The sequence below is a fragment of the Solanum stenotomum genome, chromosome 3 (assembly GCF_019186545.1).
Source record: "Solanum stenotomum isolate F172 chromosome 3, ASM1918654v1, whole genome shotgun sequence".
In the NCBI taxonomy this organism is placed as follows: Eukaryota; Viridiplantae; Streptophyta; class Magnoliopsida; order Solanales; family Solanaceae; genus Solanum; species Solanum stenotomum.
In genome coordinates, this window is record NC_064284.1 from 64,354,036 (window position 1) to 64,373,513 (window position 19,478).

The 19,478-nt window shown below is 28.6% G+C and overlaps 2 protein-coding genes and 1 pseudogene across 3 annotated transcripts in view; 1 reads left to right on the plus strand and 2 right to left on the minus strand.

The window, feature by feature from the left end:
• LOC125857655 (probable LRR receptor-like serine/threonine-protein kinase At3g47570) overlaps positions 1-9,544 on the plus strand; it is a 71,406-nt gene extending 61,862 nt beyond the window's left edge. The window contains exons 2-3 of the mRNA XM_049537260.1: positions 8,353-8,960; positions 9,063-9,544. Coding sequence (XP_049393217.1) covers positions 8,353-8,960; positions 9,063-9,400 — 946 coding nt within the window. The 3' untranslated portion in view covers positions 9,401-9,544. The remainder of the gene's footprint in view (positions 1-8,352; positions 8,961-9,062) is intronic.
• LOC125858336 (CBL-interacting protein kinase 5-like) overlaps positions 1-11,549 on the minus strand; it is an 86,622-nt gene extending 75,073 nt beyond the window's left edge. Inside the window, exons 1-2 of one of the 2 annotated variants that reach the window (XM_049538094.1) lie at positions 10,404-11,549; positions 9,955-10,206 (exon numbers count right to left, since the gene is read on the minus strand). In XM_049538094.1, coding sequence (XP_049394051.1) covers positions 9,955-10,206; positions 10,404-11,549 — 1,398 coding nt within the window. Of the gene's footprint in view, positions 1-9,954; positions 10,207-10,403 lie in introns of those variants that run through there. The other variant, XM_049538095.1, reaches the window with a different exon arrangement.
• Positions 11,550-12,917: 1,368 nt separating this feature from the next.
• On the minus strand, positions 12,918-17,907 carry LOC125858352 (protein DOG1-like 3; annotated as a pseudogene).
• Between the last annotated feature and the right edge of the window lie 1,571 nt (positions 17,908-19,478).

Below are 19,478 nucleotides of genomic sequence, written 5' to 3' on the forward strand. Positions count from 1 at the left end.
AATGAGGCAGGTCATTAAACAGTTTAAATGGATATTTTTTAAGTTTTTAAATAAAATATTTATATCAGCAAATTTTAATTAAAATATCAATTTAATAGATTGAATGACTTTTTGAAAGAAGATTGAATAATTGAGTGACTTTTGAGTTAAAATTCAAAGTTAAGTGACTTTCTAAGAAAAGACTCAATAGTTGAATTACTTTTGAGTTAAAATTCAAAATTTAGTGACTTTTTGAGAGAATAATATATAGTTGAGTGACCATATGAGATATTAACTCGTGAATTAACTATGGTAGTTAAACAGTCAACAGCAATTATTGCTTTATCGTTTCATTTCCTATTGGCTAATTGACTGATAATCTAATCTGTGAATTATGTATAAACTATGGTAGTTAAACACTAAACAACAATTATTGCTTTACTAATTAATAGTAGTAACAACTTCCTTAGTACCAAAATAACAACATCTAAGGTATGATGCATATATACTCTCACAGTCTAACAAATATTTTTCCAACGTATAATATAAGTTGCTAAAAGTAGCACTACATTTCACCACACAATTATTGAGAAAATAAGAGACTTTAGTTGACTTGCACAAGTCTTTGGATGATTAGGAGAATTTTTGCACCATTTTACATTTCTGATTGATTTGGTAGTATTAGTATTGATATGAATAAATAATAGTAATTTTTTTTTTTTAAAAAAAAAATAATCATGTTGATCCCATTGCTATTTAAAGCCTCAATACCACATGTTACTAGCCATATCATTTTTCTATTAATATTTGCACTAATGGAGAAAGCCTTCACATTTTTCCTCTTAACAATACTCTTGTTGCTTCACTATGTTATGACCCAAACCAACATTACGACTGATCAATTAGCTCTTCTCTCTTTGAAATCTCAAATTAGCTCCGATCCTTTTCACTACTTGGATGAAAGTTGGACTCCTACTATTTATGTTTGTCATTGGGTAGGAGTCACTTGTGACTACCGTCACCAGAGAGTGAAGTCCTTGAATCTTTCCGACATGGCTCTTACTGGCAAGATTCCTCGTGATTTTGGAAACCTGACATTTCTTGTTTCTCTTGATTTGGGAAGGAACAATTTCCATGGAAATTTGCCTCAAGAAATGGTACGCTTACGTCGGCTTAAGTTTCTTAAGTTAAGTTTCAACAAATTCAGAGGGGAAATTCCTTCTTGGTTTGGGTTTTTAGAACGACTTCAAGTTTTAAATCTTCGAAATAATAGTTTCACTGGTTTCATTCCCCCGTCACTCTCGAATGCCTCAAGGTTGGAGACTTTAGAAATATCTGCTAATTTACTTGAAGGAAACATACCGGAAGAGATTGGCAATAATCTTCACAACCTGAATGTGTTGTCCATGGAGCATAATCAGCTTACGGGTTCTATACCATTCACAATTTTCAATATTTCTAGTATCCAAGTCATCGCATTTACAAACAATAGCTTATCAGGGAATCTTCCGAATGGTTTATGCAATGGTCTCCCAATACTCAAAGAGCTTGATCTATCAATAAACAAGCTTCATGGTCATATGCCTACAAGCTTGTCAAATTGTTCACAACTTCAAATATTGTCTCTATCCTTAAATGATTTTGATGGACCAATACATAGTGAAATTGGAAGATTGAGTAACTTGCAGATATTGTATCTCGGATTCAATCATTTCACAGGTATTTATGTTTTATCTTTCTAGTTTATAGACACATGTATGCTCATCTAAATTGACATAAATTGTTTCAAATTATCATTGTATTAAAAATAGATTTATAATTAAATTACATGACTATCATTCATTTTTAAACAAAAATAATTCAAATAATTGGAATCTACTCTTGGATTCCAATAACAAATTAAAATATGACAGCAAAGTATCTCTTCTCCAAATGAAATAAAAGATGATAATATTTAGTATTTTAAAATACTATAATTATAAACACAAACTAATAAATGTATATTCTTATCTCATATGTTAATTACCTGCAAGACAAAGTTCAGAGAAAAGATGAAAGATGAAAAATGAATAGGATTTGATAGCCATAGAGTTAATTAAAATAATATGAAGTCTACAATTTATAATCAATATTAATTTTATTTATTATTAAGGGATTATATCAAGTATTGAATCCTACCAAATTAATTTTTTGAAAAATGAGCTTAGAATACAGAAACATAGCATCAACAAAGTGACAACTTAAAATATGAAAGGGTATCAAAAGTTGAAACATTGAATTTGTTTTTCTCAAAATGAGACAAAAGGATAAATAAATAAGGATAAATATTTATATCACTATTTCTTCGGTGAATTAAAGAAGTTATTAATAATTTAATTATATGTTACTTTCTTCATTTCAAATTATTCATTGTGTTTCAATCTTGTACACCCCTTAAGGAAAAATTGATAAAAAATGTAGTTTCATCTATTCTATCTTACATACCCCTTACAAAAACTAAGCATAAATAAGACAAATATTAAAAAAAAAAAAAAAAAAAAAAGGTAAATTACTAAAATTTAATTGTGTACATATTCAAAATGTTTAAATGGATTTATAAGACAAATATTTGAAGTATTTAAACATTATATTAGCTTATTAAGAATAGAATATTTTAAAAAATATCTATAAAATTTTAAACGATGTAACACATAATTATATTGAAAATTGCTCAAAGTGGTAATAATAAGGTGACTTATTTAGTATATAAATCTTTATATGTTAGTGTATATTGTATCCTACTATTTAAATTACTTTTATCATGATTAAAACTATTGTCGCCAATATGACATGAGGTTTAACAATGCATTTTAAAATATATCTTGATTGCACATAACCCATCATATATGCATACAATGCCAATAATTACATTTACAGAAAACAAAATGATATAAATCCTTCTTACAAATATTTATCATATCCTAATAATCGCAATTGAACCTGAAAAAAAATCCTATTCAATTTATGTGTCAAACTGTTAATCCAAATACAATATAATTTATATATTCTTATTATAAAGCTCTAGATCTTATTAAAATGAGAATTTAGAATAAAAACATAAGGACAAATGAGAATTTAGAATCAAAACATAAGGACAAATTAAGACAAAGAATGAATGTAGTCACGATTGTAATAGGGTGTACACCAGTCTTATCCGAAGAGTAAAGTTTTATGGACTAACATATGTTATTGGCATACTCCTATTAAAATCTGCCGCGCATATAAAACTTTTCAAATGAAGGTCACCTTTTTCCTCATAGTACATGAAACTTCAGATGTTGTCCAAAAGAAAATTACAATATAATTAAAGTGTCAATTACAATAAATAGCAAAAGAAAATAGATATAATTATTGTATTACACAAATCTAAAAAAGTTGTCTAGATAACATCCTATTATAATTTACAATATGTAAGGCGAAAAAAGAATATCTCTTTGTAAATAAAGAATGAGAATTAGCCAAACTATTACTACATATTTTGTCTAAATGATGAAACTAACTTTACCATCTTGTAAAATAATTGGATGGATAGTTTACCTTCGAGTAATTTGATTGTCATATGAAATTTAGTTTTTCAACTTCCTTTATCTATTTGAGGAAAAGGAGTAGTATTTATACTATATTATAGTAGTTCAATTGGAGAAGTCTAAAGGTTAGACTAACTTTAAATGTCCTATATTCATTTACAATGAATGTGTGCATTGAATTTCATCTCTTAGAATTCTTCATGCTTTGACAAAAACGTAAAAATGTTTTGAGTAAAGTACGTGTTAGGGTTTTGCCCTGATTTTCTTATCTTATTTGAAGTTAGTTTTTCCTAAAAAAAAAGACAAAACATTACCATAAATGTTTTTACTTTTCATGAAAGGAAAATATATTTTTCTTCCATAGTTGGTTTATTCTTTCCTTAGAGGAAAAGTTTGAAGATCTATAAATTGAAGATCCCTACTCCTATAACACCACACGATAGCATCCACAATATAGACGTTTAAGAGTTTAGTTTATGGGGGGATTTATTCTCTCAATAGTTTTAATATTTTTCTCTTATATTAGTTTTCATATTATGATATTATATTTTTAGTATAAGTTTTTGTTATATGATTTATCAACTCTACGATTTGCAATTGTAAGCTTCCACATGACGTCCTAATCACCTTGAAAACCCAACAGTACGGGTCATTCTCATTCACATATCTTACTTAATTCCATCATTAAATAATTTTATGCACATTGAATACTTTTAAAACTGATTTCATCTATATCTAATTAGTTATTAGAATATATATTTGGTTTTGTAAAAGAATAATAATAGAAATAGTGTTTTGAAGGGTAAAAAGGTATTTCAATTTTTCATTTTGATGTTCCCATTTTTAGTATGATATGATATGATATGATATGATATGATATGATATGATGATGATGATGATATATATATATATATATATATATATATATATATATTATAAGTGGGAAGCCCCTTAGCTTAAAGTTGAATTACCAATTTGCCCTTCACTTGAAAATTATTATACGGAAAAGAAAAACATAATATTTTAATTACCTGAAAAATAAATTCACATTTCAATTACAATAATTAGGATAATCAAAAAGACAACAGTCTGCAACTTACATTTAAATCACCATGAATAGGGTAAGCGAAAAGCCAATTGAAAGTAATAAATCTTTTTGAAGTAATAGTATTGTTAAACGTCCAAGTGAATAATGACTTTCTTCAGATAAATAAAGAAACTATATATGTTTCATCTTTAAGTAAATCATTTCATCTTCATAGACATTTCAAAAGGCATGGAAGATAGGAACACCATTTTAGTTAATACCACGTATTAAGAAACTAAAGACAATCATGAAGAACATATGAAGTGTGGTGCCTGCAGCGACAACGTGAGGATCTGATTTTGTGTTCCTAGAAATCTCATAGTCCTCCTGCATTCCCTGCCCATCAATTTTCTTTTGTTTGTGATGCAATTTGAAGTGTTCTTGGAATTCACTGATATTTTATAACGCAGTTTCAGTCAGGATATTCACTGATATTTTTTTTCCTTCTCTATTTTATTAATCTTTATTTGTTCTTTTTTCCCTTTTTTACTTTAATTTTCCTTAGCTTGTTTTTCATTTTTGAAAAGGTGAAATTTCAATAATAAACATGATGAAAGTATATAATTTACAGTAAAATAGATTTTACCTTTGAGAATCACACATGGTATTATTCGTAGCTATAATTTATTTTATGCAATATATTTGTTCTCTTATTTTCACATATAGGCTTTTAGATTGTATAACTCATCATTTCTCTTATAAGAGTCTTTCCTTCTCCTATTTAATTTTTGGGGGATTCTTTATTTTCCAGTTAATTATTGACGATGAAGATTTTAGTTAGAGAACATATTTTAGTGGGATAAGGGTCTGAAAAATATCCCAACTTTGGTCGGATTTGTTGTTGCGATACTAAACTTTCATACCTATTACCTCCCTAGACGATTTAATACCGTATTTTTTACCCCCTGAACTATTTAATAGTGTATTTTAAAGGTATATATGTGCCCACGTGGACACATTACTATTTATAATTTTGCATTATTTTTTATGTCCATGTGGGCAAATATATATGTTTAAAATACGGTATTAAATAGTCTAGGGAGGTAATAGATCCTCATGAAAGTTTAGTATCGCAACAGCAAATTCAACCAAAATTAGGATATTTTTCAGACCCTTATCCTTATTTTAGTCTTCCTATGTCTTAGATATTTTATTCCAAACCTTTATTATTTTCTCTAGAGTTTGAATTTGTAATTTTTTTTCCTTCAAATTATACATGACTCATCACAAGCATGCTTATAATGTTATTATTGGTTCGTCTTTCTTTCTTATTTTGTTAATTTATTTTCTGTTTATTAAAAACTAAATTTGAAAACTAAAAGATATTAATTATTTTTACTATTCGAATAGAGAGTTGAATTTTTCATGAATACTAAAACATCATATAATCAAAAGCTAACACAAATAGTGCTATTTTTTTTTATATAAATACAATAAAATAAACTCATATGTAGACCCGTGGACTTATCACAAGTAATTGCATTCTCAAGGCAATCTTATCGTATTGTCGTTAAACTTCGATGTTTAGGTGCTTTATAGAAAAATAAGTCATTTGTTTGGTACATATTTTAGGATCTTTTTATTGTAGTATGCAGATTATGTAATTGACATTTATGTTTCTAATAAATTTGTCTCGTGCCTTTGTTATTTCATTAAAGGCATTATATACATTTATTATTATTTTTCAATCAGGAATTCATCGGCACATATTCATACCCTTAGAGACTATATTCTCTTAATTAGTTTCACATATTTCTTGTTTGATAGCAAATGTACCATTCTATTTTATGATTTTTTTAATGAATAAAAAATAAATAGTAAAATTAATATTGTTAATTTCAACATTTTCTATCTTATAACTCACTTTTAAATAAATAAAAAAATTATAATAATAGTAAGGGACAAATGTGCAACGCACGTTATCAGAAACTAGTATATATATATATATATATATATATATATATATGAGATGAGATCAGATATGATGAATGCTAGTACTATTGTATCTAATTACCTTAGATATTTTTTTATTACACATTAAATGCAGGGATAATTCCACAAGAAATAGGAAATCTTGTTAATTCGATGAAGTTAGCCGTGCAGAGAAACCAGATTACCAGCTCTATCCCGATCTCCATATTCAATATCTCATCGTTGCAAATTGTTTCACTAGACATGAACAATCTCAAGGGATCCTTACCACGCGAGATTGGCAACTTAACCAAGTTGCAATTTTTATATCTTAGCGAAAATAAGTTTACTGGTACGTATTCAAAGTGATATATAGCAATCTGTATTATATTGGTTAAACTCATTCTTTGTTCATGTATTGACAGGTGAAATACCCAAAGAGATAAGAAATCTCGTTGAGTTGGAGGAACTTAATCTTGGGTTTAATAGTTTTAGTGGTTCACTTCCAATGGAGATCTTCAACATATCAGCACTGAGAAGAGTTCTACTTTCAGACAACAATCTATCAGGAACTCTACCACCAAACATAGGTTCTACCTTACCCAACATTGAACAGCTTTATCTGCATGGCTTAACCAATCTTGTTGGGACTATTCCTCATTCTATCTCCAATTGTTCAAAACTTACTATCCTAGAGCTTTCAGGTAACAAACTCACAGGCTTGATTCCCAATTCTCTTGGATATTTGACTCATCTACAGAACCTAAATTTGTGGGAAAATAATTTAACTAGTGATTCATTTTTAAGCTTCCTCACTTCCTTAACCAATTGCAGAAGATTAACAACTCTTTCTCTATCTTTCAACCCTCTAAATGGCATGCTTCCGGTCTCCGTAGGGAACTTCTCCAAATCTCTTGTAAAGTTTTATGCCGTTGCTTGCAAGATTAAAGGCCACATTCCAAATGAAGTTGGAAACTTAAGCAGCTTATTAGACCTTGATCTTTCTCATAATAACTTAATTGGATCGATTCCAACATCAACTCACAACTTGAGAAACCTTCAACGTATGTATTTTCAGTACAACAAACTTACAGGATTTATTGGAGATCATATATGTAAACTGAATCATTTGGGTGCTATTGACTTGGGTCAAAATCAACTTTCAGGATCTCTTCCTAATTGTTTAGGGAACGTTACTTCCCTTAGATTGATACATCTTGATTCCAATAAATTGAGTTCCAATATACCACCAAGCTTGGGGAATCTTAAAGATCTAATAAAGCTTCACTTATCATCAAACAACATGGTTGGTTCTTTACCACCTGAAATTGGAAATCTAAAGGCTGCGACAATGATAGATTTGTCAATGAATCAATTCTCAAATGGTATTCCTAGAGAAATTGGAGGATTGCAAAATTTGGAGTACCTTTCTTTGAGGCACAACAAGTTGCAAGGATCTATACCTGACTTAGTGAGCAACATGGTAGGTTTGGAATTCCTAGACATTTCTCATAATAATATATCAGGAACCATTCCTATGTCTATGGAGAAACTTCAATACCTCAAGTATTTCAATGTTTCTGTCAACAAGTTGTACGGTGAAATACCCTCGGGGGGTCCATTCAAGAACCTCTCAAGTCAATTTTTCATTGACAATGAAGCATTGTGTGGTTCTTTAAGGTTTAGTGTCCCACCATGCGCCACATCACCAAAGCATAGATCAAATAGGAAAAAAATGCTTGTTCTATTTCTTGTGCTAGGAATTGCACTTGTATTTATTCCTATCTCCTTTGTGTTCCTATGGATAAGGTATAGAAGAGGTAAAAGATCTCCTCAACGAGCTGATTCATTGTCTATCACAACAACAGAAAGAATTTCATACTATGAACTGCTCCAAGCAATTGATTCGCTTAGCGACAGTAATCTGATTGGTTCTGGAAGTTTTGGCTCTGTTTACAAAGGCGTTCTCAGGAGTGGGACTGCCATTGCAGTTAAAGTGTTCAATCTGCAACTGGAAGCGGCATTCAAGAGTTTTGATACAGAATGTGAAGTTTTGCGTAGCCTTCGCCATAGGAATCTTGTGAAAGTCATCACTAGTTGTTCCAACCTTAATTTTAAGGCTTTAGTGCTCGAGTATATGCCTAATGGAAGTCTTGACAAGTATTTGTATTCACACAACTACTTCCTAGACATTAGGCAGAGACTAAGCATTATGATAGATGTAGCATGCGCGTTGGAATATCTTCATCATGGATGCTCCTCTCCGGTGATTCATTGTGACCTGAAGCCTAGTAACGTCTTGCTGGATGAGGATATGGTTGCCCACCTAAGTGACTTTGGTATTTCAAAACTGCTTGGTGAAGATGAGAGTGATTTATACACAAAAACCTTAGCAACATTTGGTTATATTGCACCGGGTACGTCTCTTTGTTTTTGCTAATTTAAACATTGATTTTTTGTCTTTTTTATTTCCAATCAAGAAAGTATATTGCATCGTTAAATTAATTGTTTGACTGTAGAGTATGGACTGGATGGACTGGTGTCAATAAAATGTGATGTTTATAGTTACGGGATCATGTTGCTGGAAACGTTTACTAGGAGAAAGCCTAATGAGTTTGAGGGAGATCTTAGCTTGAAGCAATGGGTGAGTTATTCACTCCCAGAGGCAGTAATGGACGTCATGGATGCCAACTTGGTTACACCAATGGATAATCGCTTACAGAAGGAGTTAGATATCGTGGCATCAATCATGAAAGTAGCATTAGATTGTTGTGCTGAATCTCCGACAAGAAGGACAAACATGAAAGATGTTGTAGGGATGCTACAGAAGATCAAGATTCAACTTCTTGTATGCTGAGCATGTTCTCTGTATCTCTTGTTCTGAATCGATCACTTGTTTGTTTTATGGAAAGATAATGCTTTTTTTGTTTTGTTTTAGAACTTGATTTGTGCATGATTCTGTTTACAGAAATGCTAGTTGGTTGCAATAAATGTCATTGTTTCCTCTTAAAAACTAAAACCAAATTGATCTTCTTGAAAATCTTGAAGCAGAATGATATGTTTGTAAATTGTTAGAGGAATTAACTATATGAATAGAAATAGGCAAGTAATATAGTAAATGTTTTACATGGGAAACACCAAGAGGACATATAACATCAAGACAACAAACAAAAAGAGCAATGACAAAAAATGCTATGATCATAATACCTACATGATTTAAAAAAAACAGAAACAGCTCGATGCACGAGATATTGAGAAGGCTCTCATCCAAGGGGTGTAAATCGTAATGCAGGCAAACTACCTCCACATAAACATCAATGACTGAATCCACAACTCGAAATCATGACCTATAGGTCCCACAGAGGCAACTTTACCCCCACAACTTGATTTTTTTTTTCATATCTTTACCTCTTAAGTCTTGATTTCTTGATTTTCCACGTGTTGTTGCTCATTGCCCTGCCATGTCCAAACTATATCTTTTAATGAAGGCTTTAATCCTTGATCACAAAAGTTCGTGTATTCTGCAGTATCTCCTGATTTTTTTGTCACTTGTACAACATGGAAAGCTGGAGTAATCTCAAATATCTCTGCATCAATTGCTAATTGCCCTTTTCTCCCTTCTTTGCTTCCTTGCATTTTCACCGTCCCGTCTTTTTTCTTCACCTGTTGAACACCTAATAAAGTAAATAAAGTTTGTTCATTCTATAATACTAAACTTTTAGTTAAGATGGTCATAAGCTAAAGGTGATCAGATTAAACTTTTAGATGAGATGAACCTACAGGCAAAGTCACATATAGGCTCAAGGGTGGTCAGATGAACATCTTTCACCGATATTATACTATGTATGGGTCATACGTACCTTAAAACTACCCATTGAAGCTACTTCCTCTAGCCTCGAGACAATAGTGGATGCAGACTTTTGTGTCGTGAATCTAGCATCCGACCTATGACTCTTATCTTTCTCGAACAAGCTAGAGAGATCAAAACCAGGAGAAAGAGAAATGATATCGAAAGCATTCAAACAATAAGTAGGCTTCATTATTGTTGATGAACTCTGTTTTTTGTGTCTTGAAGAACACTCTGCATCCGAATCATCCACAATATCAAAAACACTACGAGGTGAATCATCGTCGTGTTCTTGATCCAAAACTAGTGGTTTATCAATTTGTTTGAATCCTTTCTTGAACCAATTATTGTCCATTAGCTTAGCTAATGTGATTCTTGAAAATGGATTTGGATCAAGAATTCTTGAAAGTAGTTTTTTCACTTCATATGGAAAATATTCAGGGCATTTAAATATCCCTTTACTAATTTTCTTATACATTTCCATTAAATTTGTGTCATGAAATGGAAGATAACCAGCTAACAATACAAACAAAATCACCCCACATGACCAAATATCCGCCTTTTCGCTATCATATCCTCTCTTATTTATGACCTCTGGCGCGACATATGCTGGAGTTCCACACATCGTGTGGAGGAGTCCATCTTGTCTTTTCGTATCGAAAAGACAACTCAACCCAAAATCAGAAACCTTTAGGTTTCCAGTTTCATCCAGGAGTATGTTTTCAGGTTTCAAGTCCTTATGATATACCCCTCGACTATGACAGAAATCAACAGACGCGATTAATTGGTGAAAGTATTTTCGCGCTGCTGATTCCCTAAGCCTCCCTTTAGAAACCTTATTGAAGAATTCACCACCTCTAACATATTCCATTGCAAAATAATTTTTTGTTTTGCTAGCCATTTCTTCATAAAGTTCAATAACATTTGGATGTCTAATTAGTCTCATAACAGAAATTTCACGTTTGATTTGGTCAATTAGGCCAACTTTCACAACTTTTTCTTTGTCAATTACCTTAACAGCTACATATTGTCCTGTTTTTAGGTTCCTTGCATGATATACTTTGGCAAATGTGCCTTGGCCTAACAATTTACCAATCTCATAATTATGCATCAAAATTGTCCCTTTTTTCTCCGTTTTCGCGCTCTTCGTGCTCATCATCCTGCAAGAGGATAGATGAGCATCCAATCACGCGAAGAAATTGAAATTATTGGCGAATCATCGTGTATTCGCCTAGTGATTTCCCCTGGCTAATCATAGGGGAAAATTAGCCAGGGTTAGAGGAGGTGTGTTTGTGTTGGGAGAAATTAAATCTAATGGAATGGAGAAAAATATATGGAATTTAAAGAATTGGTAAGTTGTGTATAAATTGGTTATTTTTGAAAACTAAAGAAAGATGGTTAAATTATGATATCAAGATTTTGAGTAGTTACTATATAACTAACAAATAAAAATAGAAAAAGCCTATATATGTTTGTACTTATATCCTATCCAGTCCGTTTTATATGACACTATTTTCGTTTAGAAAGTTGAATAATTCTTTCATATGTTCTTATTACAAGTATTTAAAACTATGTATAAGAAGTTACTCCATTTGTTTCGATTTATATAGTGATATTTGATTGAGCACGTAGTTTCAGTCTTTTAGAAGAAAAATATAAACTTTTGAAACTAATAATCTTACATCATGTCATGACATCTCGATAGCTATAAAAACATGTGTCACTAATTAAGGGACCATTTCTTGATTAGTGCATGTCATTCCTTTGTGCAACATTTATATTCAGTGTAAAAAAAAAGTGGAAATTGGTATTATCTCTAAAGAAAGCAGTGTATTGAATAAGTGGATTTCTAACACAAAGACAGTTTTGAGTAAAACTATTAAATTTTGTTGAATCCGTATGTAATTAGAATTCTAGTTTTTCCCCTGCCTAAACAAAAACAAATAATTCCACCTCTCTTTAAATTTTTTCAATTCAAATTGAATACTAGTTCAAAAGTTTTTCTTACTTTTTTAAAAATTTCGTATCTGATCAAGTTCAAACTAAAACACATAAAATAAAATAAAACGGATGGAGATGGAGTAATAAGAAGAAGAGAAGAAATAAACCAAAGATTTGGCATATGTACAACAAATTCAAACATGCATAATAATAACATAATGTATTCTATAGAGTTAATGATCAAACACATATTTAAATTATCTTCATCTTCTTCTTTTTTCGAGTTTCACATTCTAACAATTAATTAGTTTTTTTTTTTTTTTGCTACATGAATTACACTATCGATATATTAAAACACACCTCAAAACTGCTTCAACCAATCATCAAATGTTCTCTTGTCCTAACTGAACCATCACCATCTGCTTAACTATAGATGTGTTTTAATACCTAGATCGTGATAGTTCATATAGAAAAAAGAAAGCCGCTGACAACCAAAATATGAAACTCGAAAAAAAGGATAGATTTTGATTACTATCATATATAATAACAACACTAATAATCCCATAGCATGTTTATCTCTAGCTTATTAATTACTATTATGTTCTTGTTCCCTCTTCTTTCCCCATTGTTGCAAACATAGCCTTATTCTCTTTGCTGCTGCTAAGTATTCACACATTGAATTGGTGTGAATATGCCCAATATCTCCTTTAGTGTCTTCATCCTCAACTTCTTCTAGTAAATTTGACATGTCCTCACCATATTTATTTAAGGGCTCGATTTCATTCTCACCTGTTGCAAACATAATTAAGTAAATAAAATATATTTTCTTAAATAAATAATTTAATTTTTTAAATAGTTATAACTTGTTTGGATCATATGGTTATTAGATATTGTTTCATAATATGTTATTATATTATTTTGATGAATATAACTTCTAGATAGATTATATTATTTTTTATCGTTTCATAATCTCATGCACCAGCAATTTGAACACTTAGCTTTTAGTATTACAAAGTATTATCGTTTATAAAAAGGATAAAAAGTGAAATATGTTTATAAAATAACAAAGACGGGGAGAAAGTAACGATGTGATCATATACGCTTATAATAAGATCATAATATTCATTTTGACGTTATTTGTCATACTTTTTTAGTTTATTCCAAAAAGAATGGCATACTCCCTGATCTGATCTGGTCCACTTTCCTTATCATGATTATATAATTTTTCCAAAATACTTGTCATTTTAAAAAATAAAAATAGAATTAATTATTTGTCTCCACCCCTCTACATTCTTCTAATAAATACTAGATATAGGACCCTGTGCCAGCACGGGGCCCAATATATATTATTTTTTTATTTTAATTTATGTCATATTATGGAATTTGAGAAGTTATTGAAATTTTTATATCATTTTAAAAATATTTTAAAATTTTAGCTATTGTGATTTGTAGTACTTTTTTTAACATAATTTTGAAAATAATATTTATTACTCTGTTTGTTCTAATTTATGTGACACACGCAGAATTTCAAATATTAACCATTTTTATATGTCTCTTTAATATATTAAGTTGTTAATTATTGTATTTTATAGTACATTTTGAACCTAATTTTTTTAATAATATATGTTATTTGCCATGTCCCAATTTATGTGGCATTAATTGATAGATTTGCTGGAGTCGAGAGATTTATTTTGTTAATTATTGTAATTTATAGTTTTTTTTTCGTCAATTTCAAACAATATATATTGTTAATTGATAGAATACTTTTAATGTAATTTTTTTAAAAAAATATGTGTGACTCTCCATGTCCCAATTTATGTGGCACGTGTAAAGTTTTGACAATTAACCAAAATTTTAAATATTTTTAAGTCGTTAAATTTTAAGTAATTTAAATTGTTGTATTATTTATTACAATTTATAATACCTTTAAAGTAGTTGAAATATTGTACTATTTATTATGATTTATAACACTTTTTTTTTAATTAATGTCATGTTATGGAATTTGAGAAGTTATTGAAATTTTTATATGATTTTAAAAATATTTTAAATTGTTAGCTATTGTGATTTGTAGTACTCTTTTTTAACATAATTTTGAAAATAATATTTATTACTCTATTTGTTCTAATTTATGTGGCAGATGCAGAATTTCAAAGATTAACCTTTTTTTATATGTCTCTTTAATATATTAAGTTGTTGATATTGTATTTTATAGTACATTTTGAACCTAATTTTTTAATAATATATGTTATTTGACATGTCCCAATTTATGTGGCATTAATTGATAGATTTGTTGGAGTCGAGAGATTTATTTTGTTAATTATTGTAATTTATAATTTGTTTTTCGTCAATTTCGTCGACTATTTTTTTTATTAATTATTGTAATTTATTGTTTCTTTTTCGTCAATTTCAAACAATATATGTTTATCATATAATCCATTTTATGTGGTACCAATAGAATTTAGAGAGTCAATTAAATTTTTTATATAAGTTTTAAATAATTAAGCTGTTAATTAATGTAATGTATAGTATTACTTATATTATTTTTAAATATATTTAAATATTATATGTTAGGTTTTTTATCCTAATTTATATGGCATTGATAGAATTTAAAGTCTCAAATAATTATTAATTATTGTAATAGATAATATGGAGTATTTAAGTCATTTATAGTATAGTAATTAATATATAATATGTAGTATTTAAGTGTTATATTATGGAATTTGAGAAGTTATTGAAATTTTTATATGATTTTAAAAATATTTTAAATTGTTAGCTATTGTGATTTGTAGTACTTTTTTATTTACATAATTTTAAAAATAATATTTATTACTCTGTTTGTTCTAATTTATGTGGCACACGCAGAATTTCAAATATTAACCATTTTTTATATGTCTCTTTAATATATTAAGTTGTTAATTATTGTATTTTATAGTACATTTTGAACCTAATTTTTTAATAATATATGTTATTTGCCATGTCCCAATTTATGTGGCATTAATTGATAGATTTGTTGGATTTGAGAGATTTATTTTGTTAATTATTGTAATTTATAGTTTCTTTTTCGTCAATTTCAAACAATATATGTTGTTAATTGATAGAATACTTTTAATGTAATTTTTTAAAAAAAATATGTGTGACTCTCCATGTCCCAATTTATGTGGCACATGTAAAGTTTTGACAATTAACCAAAATTTTAATACATTAAAAAAAAAATCGTTAAATTTTAAGTAATTTAAATTGTTGTATTATTTATTACAATTTATAATGCTTTTAAAGTAGTTTAAATATTGTACTATTTATTATGATTTATAACACTTTTTTTAAAATTTATGTCATATTATGGAATTTGAGAAGTTATTGAAATTTTTATATGATTTTAAAAATATTTTAAATTGTTAGCTATTGTGATTTGTAGTACTTTTTTTTAACATAATTTTGAAAATAATATTTATTACTCTCTTTGTTCTAACTTATGTGGCAGATGCAAAATTTCAAATATTAACCCTTTTTTATATGTCTCTTTAATATATTAAGTTGTTAATTATTGTATTTTTTAGTACATTTTGAACCTAATTTTTTAATAATATATGCTATTTGCCATATCCCAATTTATGTGGCACTAATTGATAGATTTGTTGGAGTCGAGAGATTTATTTTGTTAATTATTGTAATTTATAGTTTCTTTTTCGTCAATTTCAAACAATATATGTTGTTAATTGATAGATTTTTTGGAGTGGATTATTTTTTTATTAATTATTGTAATTTATTGTTTCTTTTTCGTCAATTTCAAACAATATATGTTTATTATGTAATCCATTTTATGTGGTACCAATAGAATTTAGAGAGTCAATTAAATTTTTTATATTAGTTTTAAATAATTAAGTTGTTAATTATTGTAATGTATAGTATTACTTATATTATTTTTAAATATATTTAAATATTATATGTTAGGTTTTTTATCCTAATTTATATGGCATTGATAGAATTTAAAGTGTCAAATAATTGTTAATTATTGTAATAGATAATATGGAGTATTTAAGTCATTTATAGTATAGTAATTAATATATAATATGTAGTATTTAAGTGGAAGGTGGTGGGGTCCACTTATATAGTTTGATAAATATATTGGATATTAGTAGTGATGTATAGTATAGTAATTAATAATATATAATATGTAGTATTTAAGTGGAAGGTGGTGGGGCCCACTTATATATTTTATAAATATATTGGATTAGTAGTGATCTTATTGGACCATTGGTAGTCATTCCTAGACTCTTCTATAATATAGTAAAATGTATATATGGACAAAGATTAATATGATAAAAAAAAAAGTAGTATTAAATTGAAAAAAAAATTTCTAAACTTTATGTTCAATTAAACATCAATAAATAAATTAATACGTCACGTACCTCATTCAGTATCGTAAATTCTGGCCGCCATAGCAAACGGTTGATCAACAACATCTTCTTGCAAGCTAGCTAACCTTGAAGAAAATCTTCTCTCTTCTAAAATAATCTGTCTTTGTAACTTATCAATCATGGTAGCTTTCTTACCAAAAAGCTGACCAAAGTCTCCAATTTTCATACCCTATGTGTACGTCGATAAAATTAGTTCATAAAATTATATCTGGTGTCTAATTCGATTATATTTGGACAGGATAACGATCCTCCCCTTTATCAACTCAATCTATTTTAACTCGACTCATCTAAAAGTTTGTTATATAGCCCACATTGACAAATGACAATCTTAATTAAAGTATTTAAAACAAGATTTCTTTTTCTTTCATAAGGCAAAACCGGTGGTCGTTATCCTTTTAAGTCCACATGCACCAAATAAATCTGATCATGTGCAATGAACTACAAATCGTAGGAGATGTAAACCGCATAAGGTCGGTTGCGACGAACTCATATAAACCACAATAAACAACCTCAGTGTGACGAGCTCGACTGAGAAGGTATTGATGGAAAAAATGATCTTTGACATTACCTATTTGATACATTATATAAAATCATAACAAAAAATTATAAAATAATTAAAAAATTTATAAAATAACAATCAACAAAATTAAATATGTACTGTAAAAGTTGGACGGATTGAACAATGATCTATTGTTTAGATCATTTATTTATTCTAAGCTCATTTCATCTTTAAAAACTTTTAACGAATCAAATAATTTGTTAATACATTCAAATTTAACTCAATCTGTTTATTTAACATCCTACCTGTAGATACTCCGCGATATGAGACTCGATTTCAATTCCGCTTAGCGCATAAATCAGCCGTATAAACGAAGACGGCCTACACCCGCCTATCCACAAGACCGAATTTTCCAAAGGGGTGCACCAAGTGGGGGCGAACGGCGATACGTCGACTCTCACAAGTCGACTACGGCCGTTCGCATATTCTTGGAAGTTGTTCACCATTTTCCTTAGCAACTCATTCAATTCGTCGTCGTTTAGCTCGTTTTTTCTAGCAACGATGGCATTTTGAAGCTCTTTTAGTTCTTCTTGTTGATTGTTCATCCATGAATTGTGTAAATCTTCTTCTTTTTTTCTATCAGAGCTTGAATTTGCCATTTTTGTTTTTTTTTTTTAAGAAACTCACCAGCAATACTATGAATTGAAATTTTTTGATGTATTTTTTTTTAATATATGGTGTGAATTAAATATTTTTATTTTATTTTTGAGATGCACCAAAAGTCTTGTACATTTGTTAGTTGGTATATTTTTTGGACATTTCGTGATTTAGGGAATGCAATGTGACGTAATTTTGTACTCATCTGTAGCCTATTTCGTGTTCACGCAAAATCGGGATTAAAGAACGCATCTCAGAAATATGACATAGACAGACTATCTCAAAATATTAATAGTTATTTTTATGGCTCATGAATTTGTATAAATTCAATTAGTGGCTTATAAAGTTAGTTATTAAAACAAGTTATGAATTTAATGAAAAAATCACAATTCATAAATTTTCAATGTTAGACACCACCTCTCACTTTACAAGGGTGTTTGATGGATTTAAATTCAAAGACCTATATCTAAATTTCCTATTCAAATTATTACAAATGAACATGAGTGTGTTTGGTGCGAAACAAAATAATTTCTATAAAAGTTATTACATAAATCCCACTAGTTTAGGTCTTAATTATTAAGATTCTCAATAGTTTCAAATATTACTTCATGTACCATATTTTATGCTTAGGATACATGAGTCTGAATCCATGAGATACATGCAGTATCTGTCGAATTTTAAAATTGAGATACAAAATTTATTTATTTAAATTAATTGGTTGGAACTGATTTCCTTAATTAGAGGAGTAATTGAGGATTTTCAAAATATATAGATAATTAATTTCATTTTATTATTCTTTGAAATAGTAAATTCATTAATATTATTAATATAAGATAAAAACATTTATATCTTGGTAATGCAATTTGATTAATTTTAAATTATTACTCTTAAAATAATAAATTCATTAATTTGATGTATCTATATCAATATATGATATATCCAACAAACTAAACACTTAAATACATGAGTGTCCTGCAAGTACATTCATATGTATCATAGAAGTATCTAGCATTAATTTCATATATTTGTTATAGGTATCTAGTATTAATTTTATGTATCTATTATATATATATATATATATATATATATATATATATTAATTTCATGTATCTTTTATATGTATCTAGTACTAATTTGATGTATCAAGTATCAATTGCATATGTTATATCCAAAAACATGTATCTCAAATACATAGTAAGCATATACATCTAATTATGTGTATCTAAATATGGAATATACAAAAAGAAGAAGCATATACATCTAATTATGTGTATTTAAATTTCATAAGTTATATCCAAAAACATGTATCTCGAATACATAATAAGCATATACATTTAATTATGTGTATCTAAATATGAAATATAGTTGAATCACATGAATTTAGGAACAAATCACGACTGTAGAGTATCTTTCGTATCATTAATATCATCGTGTTGTTAAAAACCATGTATCCGAAATTTAATGGTGGATACATATACATGGTCAGACACCCCATTACTAAAAATACAACTCAGATCTTAATTAAGATTACTACTTATTGGATACACATGTTTCGAGGGTTATATCAAAGTAA